The sequence below is a fragment of the Mya arenaria genome, chromosome 4 (assembly GCF_026914265.1).
Source record: "Mya arenaria isolate MELC-2E11 chromosome 4, ASM2691426v1".
Taxonomy (NCBI): Eukaryota; Metazoa; Mollusca; class Bivalvia; order Myida; family Myidae; genus Mya; species Mya arenaria.
This window is the reverse complement of record NC_069125.1, coordinates 30,615,687-30,628,373: the sequence shown is the minus strand read 5'-3', so window position 1 is coordinate 30,628,373 and position 12,687 is coordinate 30,615,687. Positions and strand designations below refer to the sequence as shown.

Sequence of the window (12,687 nt, the reverse complement as noted above, 5' to 3'; positions counted from 1 at the left end):
AGGACCTATTTCTTTATGCTGAAGAATAACATTCACGCTTAACTCGAACTTCCCAAGAATCGAGGTATTTTCGCTCGCCCCTAGGAGTTCGAGCGCACACTCCTGGGTTCAACTGTATTTAATTCTATGGATTTTTTACATAAATTATTTTCTGACCATTTAAATAAAAAAAATTTTTTTTTTTTTTTATTTATGTTAATAGATTTTTATTTGGCGAAGCTTCATCCCCAAAAAATCATGGAATAACAACATAAGAATTTCATGAACATGGGCTTAAATCATCCTCAGAACTTTCTGAGAGACGTTCGGAATCACAAATATTATGGTCTTGTGAAAGACATCTATATTCATATCATGTATGACAATTTGGACTCTAAGGAGTAAAAAATAATATGAGAGACTTCAGAGAAAGTATAGATTTTCTACAACATGTGTTGATAAATTATTTCAAGAGCATTAATATTAGAGCCAATATTCCAGCACACAAATCCTCAAGGTCTCTTAAAGCTGCTCTCTCGCAGATTGACCGACCGTTTTGACTACTTTTTAATTTTTTGTCTTGGAATGAGCCAAACTATGTGTTAATGTCTGAAAACCAATATAAGACTGCTAATGAAAGATCAGATCGCAGTTTTCAATATTTTTAAAGCGTAACTAACGCTTTCAGAAAAATGAAACTTTTGGCAGTTTTCTAAACAATTGAGATCTGTTCTATTGTGTGTTATCCTATATGACTTATTTCAAAAAGACTGATGCCAATATCAGCTGATTCTGAGACAAAACTGAAAAAGTTGTCAAATTGGTCAATCCATGAGAGTGCAGCTTTAAAATACAGACTTAAAGGTCTTTGAACGCATATCATCATGATAATCAAATATATAGCTATAATTTGAGATAAAATTAATGTTTAAGGAAATATAAAGAACATTAAGGAAATATAAATTCTGTTCTCAGATATTTTTAAAACTGAAATTATCATGAATTAAATGCATAAAGTGAGTTAGAAATAGTCCTAAAATGTTGAGATATCTTTATTGACAATAAAAAATGTCAACATCATGATTTTCACAATTTTTATGTACTTTTAAATGCAGGAAAATGCACATATTTTAGCAAAGAAATGTCACGAGGCCACCATGAATAGTATGCTGTTTCCCAACAAAACCACAGAAATATATCGTTACCTTAGTGCAATAACTCAATAACTGCATATAGAAATAGAAGCAGATATTGAGTTATTGCACTAAGGTGACGATATGAAAGTACACTTAGTTTATTTTTAGTGCTCCAGGGGATTGGGTTGGGGGTGGGGGCCCAGTGCCCTGAAAGCAAGTGATGTCAAAATAACAATTAACATCAACTGATATACATAGACTTTGTTTTAGTCCTGAAATGTAATTGAAGTGTTGATGAGATATCTTTAATGACAATTAAAGTGTCATTATCATGATTTTTCAATTTTTATGTACTTATAAATGCAGGAAAATGCACACAATTTACTAAAGAAATGTCACTAGGCCACTATGAATAGTTTGTAATTGTTTCTCAACCAAATCACAAAAATGCACAAAAGTACACTTAGATAATTTTAGTGCTCCAGGGGATGTGCTGGGGCCCTGTGCCCTGAAAGCAAGTGATGACAAAATGCAAATACTTCAACTGGATATATAGTCCTGAAATCTAATTTAAGTGTTGATGGGATATCTTTAATGACCATTAAAATGTCAACATCATGATTTTCACAATTTTTATGTACTTTTAAATGCAGGAAAATGCACACATTTTATAAAAGAAATTTCACTATAGGCCACCATTAATAGTTTGTTTGTTGTTCCCAAACGAATCACAGAAATTCACGCAAACAAAGATGATTTCTTAGTCTCTCCGTGGGTCATAATTCTTTTGTTGTTTTTTTCATTCGAAATAAAGTCCTCAGAAACTAAAAGAAAAAACCCTACCTCGTCACACCTAGAAAATTGCGTAGGGTAACACCAAACAAACAATTTATCAATTGCAGCCCCGTTCTTAGTACTTTTTGTGCATTACTTTTGCCAGTCAACCATACATTTTTTTGTAAAATGTCGTGTTCCGACTTAATGCATAGTAAAACTTGTTCAATTTGAGAAAATTTGACAACGAAATTACTATTGTAAATTCAGAATACATATAATACAATCTTTTTTATGACTAAAGAAGAGGCCATTAACTTTCCATTCTCTATATTATCTGTCTATGGTCATATTCCGACTGCGCGATAATTCAATAAACCAGGGACATTCTTGCAACTAATCATAGTAAAAGCTTTCAGTGGACATGACAGACACGTTTTTTGAGTCAATTGTCATATATTTTGCAAATTCATCACAGAAACTTCCCATATTCAAATATTTCCTGGCATGCAATGCACTTATAAATAAAAGGCAAGAAAAACTTGCCAATAATTGGAAATGTTTACATTCAGTATAAAACAGACCAATCTTAACGATTCTTTCACAGACAATGCACAATTTGTAACAAGACAAATTTGTAACAAGTGGGCTGCAGAGCCAACGCAACCAACGTCTATTTTTTTCAAGTTCAACAAGGGGCATAACTAAACTAATATTAAAGCTAGAGTTAAGGGCCTTACAGTATACATGTCTCTGGCAATATGTGTACAATTATACAAACTTGTCAAACCTTTATTTGAATATCTTGATTTTGTTTTAGATTTGGGCTAAGATTAAGTTATTGCATTTAAATGTGTTTACAATACTAATTATCAAGTCTTAATCAACTGTAAGATATCACAAAGATATGGATGACAACAGTTAGCGAAAAATACTTCCAGGAACAGCCTTAACAAAAACAGTCCGCTCAATTCATACATATATCAGGCCCAAGATGATAAATGAACTGTTAACAACTGTCAGTAAGGCCATTAGCTGGTACTGTATCACCATAGCACTTTCTATAACAAATCACAGCTTTATGTGTTAGAGAACAATGTTTCCAGAAGTGTCGTTCAGTTTATGATCAGTCAATTCATTGGCCAGAAACAGCCACAGATATATCTTATCTTATGGATATTTATATAGCTATTCCATTGATTGCTTTGAAAATAGTAAAACAAATAAATATTCTTGGCACTGGGTCCAATCAATTGCTTCTAAAGTTTTACATTTCAAACATTTTCTTCTTTGTTTTCCCCCCTGAATGAAGATGGGATACATCCTGGTTAGAGGCACATGGCAATTTTGGTCAGGGCCCCCATAATGACAATGAACTAGAGACACAAAAGTATACAGGGCTTCCATTAAAGGAAGTGTGGAAGTATATTACTCCCTAGAAATGGGTAAAACTTCCAAAATCGATTCCTTGGAAGTTAAAAAAACTTCCATAATTTTGAAGATCACTTCCAAAGTAGAAAGATTGGAAGTTCAAAATTTCTCCCACCTCAGATAAGTAGATCCAATAATTTAACCATGCTAGATATTCTTATCTTGCCCACAGGCGAAGATAAAATGCCCAGATGGAACTTTTTTTTCATGGTCAACACATTGTAATTACCTCCCTTGTTGAAGACTGTCGTCTGTAGCATCAAGGAAATCTTGTCTTATGGTAATATTTAGAACGCTAATTAATTATTTCTCGCTTCAAATGTCACCATAAAACAGTTTTCACGCACAATTCAAGAAATAATTCTTCATTCTCCTTAGAACTATTTAAAAAGACCGATCTAACTATTAACATTAACTAGATCACTGCGTGCATATCCACGACAACCACGTGCTATCGTATATCCATACGCAATTATTTTCACTAAGCACAAAAGAGTTCCAGCCAAAAAATACATTTTTACTTTAATTGTTTAACTGAGGTGGGAGAAAAAGCATCTACCATAGCTGCTCGTGTAAGATAGGTTCATCCCGACCCTCGCGGTAAACCTCGTTTCCGCTATAAACACCCTACGCTCGGGTCGGAATGAACCTATCTTACACTCTCGGCTATGGAAGATACTTATAATCAATACAATGTGTCAATATTACTTTTATAGTCACACTTTCAATTAGTCTTTAAGTAAAATGAATTATTATAGTATAAGTCATTGAATTTGGTATGTTAAGGTTGAAATTTATATGTTTTTTAACATACTAGTTGAAAAATAGTGGAAAAAGATATCGTTTTCGGGAGACTTAAACTTCCACATTTCAGTGAAAAACTTCCAAAATTGCTGGACAGGAAGTTCATACTTCCAGTTTCAAATTCTTCATGGAAGCCCTGGGTATAGACACCATAAACAGAAAAACAACCATGTCTTCTCTACACCAAATATACTAAAAGAAAACAACTCAAGTGGATGACCATGATCAATGTTTTTTCTTTCTCTTAAAAGGGGCATAACTCTACAAACTGCTCAGCCAGAGTTATGTGACTGGCTGTTTATACAGGCACATATTTTCCATTGTAAATCTGTGCACCAACTTTAATTTACATATACCCTTTAAAGTTTTAAAGTTACAACCAACATAGTTAAAAATTATCATCATCAACAATGACATCAGTGACAATGGCACTGCTTATGAAGACAACACCAAGGCTGTTACCACGTACATTCATCCCTTCTCTCACGAAACCCCTAAAAAAGGCATGATTTCTCAACCATAATTGACACGAAAGTACATTTAGATATCTTTAGAGCTCCAGAGGGTGGGTTTGGGGGCCCTGTGCCCTGAAAGCTATTATGAGAAAATGACAATTCTTCAACTGTTTTTCTGTGAGCAATGAACCTGTCGCCATTTTTGCCATTCAGTTCCAAGAAAAACCCATTTTCCAGAGGAAAATTCCCTATCCAATCTACATCAAACAAACACTCACTGCAGACAACAAATCAAAGTGGCAAGAGCAACAATGATCTATCTTCATCTAATTCCGACACCATTTCAAACGTTCTTGCTTTCGCCCCTCAAATGACCCTTTCACCCCTGGTGACAATCATTGCCCGTAAAAATATGGTAAGCTCCCAGGATTTATACTTGTCATGACATGGTAGATAGCCATGCATGAAGTCCCCCTATGCATCATCTTAGTATTAAAGATAAATCGAGAGCAACAGGCTCATAGGAACATCTCTGCAGACTTTTACTGAATAATAATAACATTACAGGGTTGTTTATAGCCGATATTCCATCTTTTATATTGATGGAGTCTAACCCTGGAAATTATTCGGTCAATAATACATTGTGTTCTGTTATTGTATTTCTCTCCGATTTTGCCAGACAAGAGACATGGGCAGAATATTAAATGAATTTGTCTGACTTAGATCTTTTATTCTTAAGATTTATTGGAAGAATAAAATACTGCTTTAGCAAGAGCTATCATATGACTCTATTTTTATGAATGAAATTGTTTTAAGTGCCATCCATAATAAACTGATGCCTTTTTTGAATTGCACGCACTAAAAAGAATTAATTCAACCAGCATACCTTTAAAACTGGTACGAGTCTCTGCATGTCTTTGCTGCGAATGTTAATCTGTTTGACAACCTTAGACTCGTTCGCAAGATAGCTCTCCTTACGCAGGCCGTTCTGCTGATACTCGATCGTCCATACTACGCGGCCCAGGTCTCGGGTGTCGTAAGTGTCCTCAGCGACTTCCATCTGCCAACGAAACACGTCTTGTATGCTGAAAATAGAAAAAAATGTTTAAAGAATTTGTAGAGAATTGTTTTAAGTTTATATATCAATGATTTACCAAAACATTCTGCTGGTAATCGATCATTCACATGAATGCAATTATATCATGATGTCACAAGTACAGACATAACACATTGGCATGAACTTGCTTAGCTTGAATTCCTTGTTGGCTCAAACTTGATGTAAAGGACCGATTTCTTTATACCGAACATAAGCATTCCTGCTTTGATCAAATTTTGCAAGGCACAAGGTTTTTTTGGCAGTCCCTGGGAGTTTGATCACACGGGTTTGACTGAATATGTGACATGTGGGGCGACGGCAGCAGTAGACATTTGAATGTGACAATTACCCAAGCTCTGGCTCCAGGATCCAGATTTAGATAACAAAATTTAACTTTTGTCTAAAATCCCTGGGTGTCCAAGCACTGCCAGGCCCAAGGGAGCAAAACATCCAAAGGTGAATAACCCATAACAGATAGAACTAACTTTGACACTTGTATAAAGCAAACATCGGCAGTGCAATTCAACAATACCTATCTCAATATGAAGAAAAACTTGATTTGAATAATTAATTGTTTTCGCCTAATATAAATTAATGAGTGCTCTTATATGACAACTGAATGCCATTCTTACTTTATTTAAATTAAGTCAACAACTCTTTAATAGTGACAAAACTATGTCATTTGTACCACACAAGACCCTGTCTCGAGATCTGTAACTCATTAATATTCAGCGCATATGTTTAACAAATTAATCTTCAAACTGCTTCATAACAAGGTAACAAAATTCATAGAACTGACAGACAGTATAATTCATTACAAATTGGATAAAACCCCTCACAAGAAGAGATTTTCATCTCCTGGAGTCGAAATGATAGAATTCGTTCTTCTATTTTATAGTCATTTTGTAGTAAGCGAATATTCAATAAATAGTATAAAAATACACCAAAAGCTGTTCAACTTCACACACCATTTATTTCAGACTTTTGAATAACTTTTAAAATGTATGCGAACTGAAACATAAATCTTGTTACGATAGGTAAAACAGTGCCTCAGCTTTATCAAAAAGGTACTTATTTAAGTATATCAGCGTTAAAAAAATCAATCTTTGTTTCTTCTTACCCAACTGACCCTATTTTTTCCATCCAACCCTACATTTTTTTGTGTGGTTTGATCGATATGTGCCTTTTTTTAGTAATTTTCTAAATAAATGAAATGAACATGTTAAAATTTGACCATTTTATATTTAAAATTTTCTACAATAGTAAAATACCCTGATATATGTTGGTTTGGTACAGAATCCTGGTTCATAAAAAATAAATAAAAAAAATTAAATAAAATGAACAAGAACTGTCACAGAGACAGCGCGCTCGACTATTCCACCGCTTTTCAGTGTCTGGATTGAAAAGTTTTGGTGAAACATGCATGGATCACTGTTTGATTAGATTTCATGCAATACATGATGTGCTGAGATATTTACATTAACTGAATTGGAAAATATTTGAGGTGGTACCCAAACTTTAACGTAAATTCTAAGTCAAATAAGGGGCATAATTCTGTCAAAATGCTTGATACAGTGACCTCCTCCTGTGTACAGGTTGGGGGCATGATGGTGAACAAGCCTGCAAAGTTTCAAAGCCAGATGTCAATAGACTTTGAAAATATTTGAGGTGGTACGCAAACTTTAATATAAGTGGTTAAGCCGACGCCCGGGTGACTAGGATAGCTCTCCATATTCTTTGAATAGTCGAGCTTAAAATTAAGCCTACCTTACCTACCCATTAATCTTTTGAGATGTTTGTGGAAACAATTAAAGAGCCTTTTATTTTGCCTGATAGTAATTCATACATCTATCCCTTGTAGTGGATGTCGGCTTTTCTCAATTGGTCAAGGGTTGTTACTAAGCAATTATTACAGCCAGAGTTATGGGCCCTCCCTATAATACATTATGCCTACCGTACCTATAACATTGTTATCGAACAGTTTGGGGCTTTTTTTTGGCCAATTTGAAATAAGCTTTTGCATGTTGACACTGCAGACTTTTTGTGAAAATTAAATGACCTAATCATACTTGTGAGATGACTTGAGCAAAAAAATATTGTGTGGTTAGGGTTACATCTTCCCCGAAAAAGGTTGAGTAGGTGGGACTTTTTTAAGGCTTTATGTTGACACAATATTGTCATCTTTCAGAAATGGCATTTTTACGAAATGAGTTTTTTTTAATCGACATTCTATTAAAATGGTAGGATCAGCGCCCATTTTGTAAAAAGGGTCAGGTTAACCAAACTGAAGTTTTCTTTTTAAGGCCATACCATAAAATTCATGTAAATACTTATGAAACTCTCATAACCATTATGTTTTTTTATTTGCAATTTACAGGCTCTGCCCCTCTCAAATATGCATTTAACGGAAACATATCAACCAAATATCCATTTAAAACACATTACTGGAAATGAGAATTGCTCTAAACTTGTCGCTGCAGTAAACAGGTATTACCATATATGTCCATATAGAAGTGTCAGGCCTTTGTTTATTTAACATGCCAGCATGGGACATTTTTTTTGTTATTTATATTTTTCATGGAAAGTTCATTCAATCCATATCAGATCGTTACCCGGATTCTCCTCCATTTTTATGCTGTTTTATTTGCCAGAACATATTTGTGTTGCTTCATTGGCTTCATTGACAAGCACGTTTACAAGGACATGTAAGGTAAAAACATTGAACTTAATACAGCAAGCACCTTTAAATAAGGACATATAAGTCAAGATCATTAAACTATCATTTTCTATATTCCCAATGGTTTTATAATTTGACCTGATTCTCAGATCAATTGAAGCTTAAAACTTTTTTGAACATTTTTTGCCATCGAGGAATTGCATTTTCACTCTTACTCCACAATTTGGGCATTTGTCAACGGTAAATATATACAGTACACTTAACGAGTTAGACCCACTTTCCTCGCTCACTCCGAGTGGTAAAGTCGATGATCGCAGACTTCCTCTGAGGGTAAAACTGTTGCCCTCCCTAAAATCCCACCGAGTTCCTCCGATTGTCTGGTTTACCGCCCAGATTAATATGAACGGTAATGTTAAAAATCATCCGATTTTATGACTCCGCAGCGGAACTCCGGGACTAATCAGATAAGCAAGAAATCATTCTTGTTCAGAAGTTATTTGTTTTTATGCTTATGTACATTGTTAATGGTACAAGATTCCAACCAGCGTTTAATTTGTATTTGTGTCCGTAAACGCCAATTGAATATTGTCTTGACTTGTTCATAGTAAACATTGAATCATTGATGTATTGCCACTAATTGTACTGCATCATAAAACAGCCGATATATTAAACAATTCTGAACCATGACCTCTGACGTCAGGCGCATGATCAATACAATATATAAAATATACTATTTATAATTGGTGGTTAAAAATAGCTATGACGTTTTAGGGAATTTTTCACAGAAAAGGCAAGAAGGCCTTCAACCATGCGCTCTGAACTTTGAACGCGTGTTTGACCTCTTGTTTTCCGAAAATGTGTTAAAGTAACCTAGCCTTTTTCGCGTTAAATACGTAAATAAGAAAAATAGCAATTTTTGGAGCCGTCATAATAAAAAAAAATTGATAAAAAAATCAACTTTAGCGTGATTCTTATCAAGTGTCCGCAGAGTTTCACGGAGTTTACCCCTCCGAGGAACGCCGCATTTGTTATTATTTGGTCGACTGATCATCCTGGGAGGGCCTTAAAATCAAACTCTGAGGAACGCGCACATTCAATAAATTCATTGTGTTGGCCGCGATAGCGAAAATCCGCAGAGGAAAACGGAAAGTTGGTCTAACTCGTTGAGTGTACTGTATGTATAGTTTCATGTGGAAAATCTTGGAACGGTTTTTGATAGAAGTATATAATACTGACATCATTACAAACACATGGACAATTAAAACCAGATTCTTAGGCTTCTATTTTGGCATTTCTTATAATACATTCATTAATTTACTGCACATTTGCAGCACATATTCTAGACATAGCAGACTAAAAGACATACTGCAATGAAATTGTTTTTTTCTTGTATACAGTACACTCAACGAGTAAGACCCACTCTCCGTTTCCCTCCGCGGTTATTTGCATTGACATCGTAGGTATGAGTGAACGCTGTTCTCGGACAGTACCGGACCGATATGCAAATACAGACTCTAGTTCAACACAAAATATTTGAGTCAATAAAAATTAGGTGGCCAGAAAGAGGGGGCTGGCGGGATGAAAATATAGCAATAATTTATAGTTCCCTTAGAGTTGCCTTAAAATCCAACTTATTGAAAACATTTCACAGATATCTGGACAGAATAATCCCTTGGGCATCAACAAAACATGGCAGCAAGTCTATTGAAGACTCCTAGTTTCTTGTAACAAAATCGGGGTTTGTCTTTGAAGTACAATATTCTATTTGCATCCAAATAAACTGTTGCTATACCAACAGAATTCAGAAGCTATGCTTTATTCAGCAAAATTCATGGGTCCCAGACAAAAATATTGATTAAAGTCTCCTACACATTTGATGGAGCAGAAGTGCTGTTAAAGCTTATGCACAATCAATGGAAATGTTGGAACCATCATAAATGTTTCCTTTTTCGTTCTCCCTAATTTCTATATAATATAGCTCCATCAAGGCTCTCTCTGTTAATGTTATCCACAATAATACAAGAATTTATTCATCACACATTCCCCGAAAGCCTAACTGCAATTACATCTTTTGCATTTCCTATTATTGTTCTATGATGTGTCCCACGAGAGCTCGTATAAATGAGTCGGATTACCAAATGTGATCAGTATTATCTGCCTTTAATTTCAGGAAACTTTTAATTATTTTTTTATTATTATTATTATTAATTCCTGAGGCTGAACTCCAACTTAGATCAGTTGCTTTTCAAGGACTACTGGCTTTTTAAGGAGTACTGGCTTTAAAAAGAGTACTGGCTTTTTAAGACTGGCTTTAAACAGAGCTTTTTTAAGGAGAGATGGCGATGATCAGAGTATTGCCTTTTTAAGGATTACTGGCTTTTTAATGAGTACTGGCTTTATAATGAGTACTGGCCTTTAGAGGGGTACTGATTTTTAAGGTCTGTTTTATTAAGGAGTACTGGTTGTTTAAGGAGTACTGGCTGTTGAAGGAGTACTTGCTGTTTAAGGAGTACTGTGTTTAAGGAGTACTGGCTGTTGAAGGAGTACTTGCTGTTTAAGGAGTACTGTGTTTAAGGAGTACTGGCTGTTTAAGGAGTTATCACTCAGTTTTATTTTATTTTCCTTTTCATCCTCATTTCTTATTCAATGAAACTAAAATAGTTACTGTGAACAGGGTTAAAAAGTCAAATGATTCTCAAAAAAACGTTATCCATAGTCAACATGTTTGGTTATATTCCGCAATAATTGCAACATCCTGGCAAACAAAAATGGCTGAAAGCAGCTGGAAGAATTGTTTACAAATGTAGCGGTGTCATCTTCCATAATGCAAGTCTGTTGAAGTGCTTAAGATGATGCCTATAGGCAGCACTTCTTGAAACACATGTCACAAAAAGGGACATCATTTGCGAAAAAAAAGGGAGCTGAGCTTTGTCTATTGTTGAATATTCATTACTGTTAAACTAATGGAGATACACATGCATTTACAAGTCACATGATAACCGTAAATAAACAATGGTACACAGAATAATATACTTATGGCCAAAAGTTGTGTCGGGTATGGGTTTCATTTGTTCCTTGAAAATCCTCAATGCCAATTTTCAACACACTACTGTACCAGCAGTACTGGCTCAAATTCCGAAATTCTTTTTTCATGGAATGCATATTAATGTCCTCTTTCCATTGGTACCAAACTTATGAGTGTGCGATATAAAACAAAACAGATATAGTAGTTTTAATTTGTAGACCGGACAAAAGTTTTGGATATTGTAGCTTTTGTAGACTGGACAAGACTTTTGGCCATTAGTATATTAGTTTTAATAATAAGATAAACAATGGTACCGTGAATAATATTATTTCAATAAAAATATTTTATTGTATATATTATATTTAGGCCAGGGTTTTTTATTTTTCGTTTTACGGAGCACCGTTCCTAAATATTGCAAAACCCATATAAGAAAAAGATTCAAATTCCTAACTTTATTTTTATTTTTTCCGCCGCCCGTTTCTTTAATCTCCGATAGAAAATAAAATTTAGTGTTATTTAACCTAATACTAATTTCACAACAACAAAATATTATCGGGCACAATTTCCAAGATGGCGGAAGCCGGCGCTTCTTGCTTATGATTTGAACTGAAATATGTTTCATTGTTTTGTGATATCACATGCATATTATATACCATGATGAAAATAAAACTTGAAATTTGCTTATTATCATCATAATTAAGCGCTTGTAAGGAAAATGGCCACCTTTTACGAAATTTTAAAGTGGATTTAATTTGAAGACTTGTACTGCTGTTGTTCATAAAATCAGTGCATTTGTCATTTTGTGATATTTCGGAATGGAATTGCATTTTCTTTATACCAAAGCATAAAATCACTTAAAAATTTCTGTGTGTAGACCTGTTTACACGAAGATACACTGGGAATTGAAATTTGTTGTACAGTTTCCGACTACAGAAGACGCGATCAAATGTGACATTGGATTTGGCTTGTTTGTCTAAAGACAATAAAGTTATACCAACATATTGCATACCATTTTAATGATGGGCATTATGGCTCCTCTTTTCATGTCACCCATTTTAAAATGGTTTATTTGTATTTTGATTAAGAAACTAAAAAAACTCTACTGTGAAATCTGGTAAGTTTGAGTTACATACCTTGTTTCTTTTTTGGTAAATCAAAGACATTAAATTTCTTCAGATGTGTTGTTTATCTCAATATATGTACCCAAAATGATATTAAGAATCAGTTTACTTGTGGCGTTTAGGGAGTAAAATGAATATCCAAATGTTAAAAAAAGTTCCTTAAATGTGCATCATGCACCAGATTATGCA

The 12,687-nt window shown here is 34.4% G+C and overlaps 1 protein-coding gene across 4 annotated transcripts in view; it reads right to left on the bottom strand.

Annotated features, from left to right (window-relative positions):
- LOC128231268 (transmembrane protein 132C-like) overlaps positions 1 to 12,687 on the bottom strand; it is a 55,771-nt gene that overhangs the window by 24,873 nt on the left and 18,211 nt on the right. For all 4 annotated transcript variants that reach the window (XR_008260333.1, XR_008260331.1, XR_008260332.1 and 1 more), the window contains exon 4: positions 5,466 to 5,664. Coding sequence is in view for 1 of the 4 variants with exons in the window: in XM_052943864.1 (XP_052799824.1) it covers positions 5,466 to 5,664 (199 nt within the window). In the remaining 3 variants the exon portion in view is untranslated. The remainder of the gene's footprint in view (positions 1 to 5,465; positions 5,665 to 12,687) is intronic.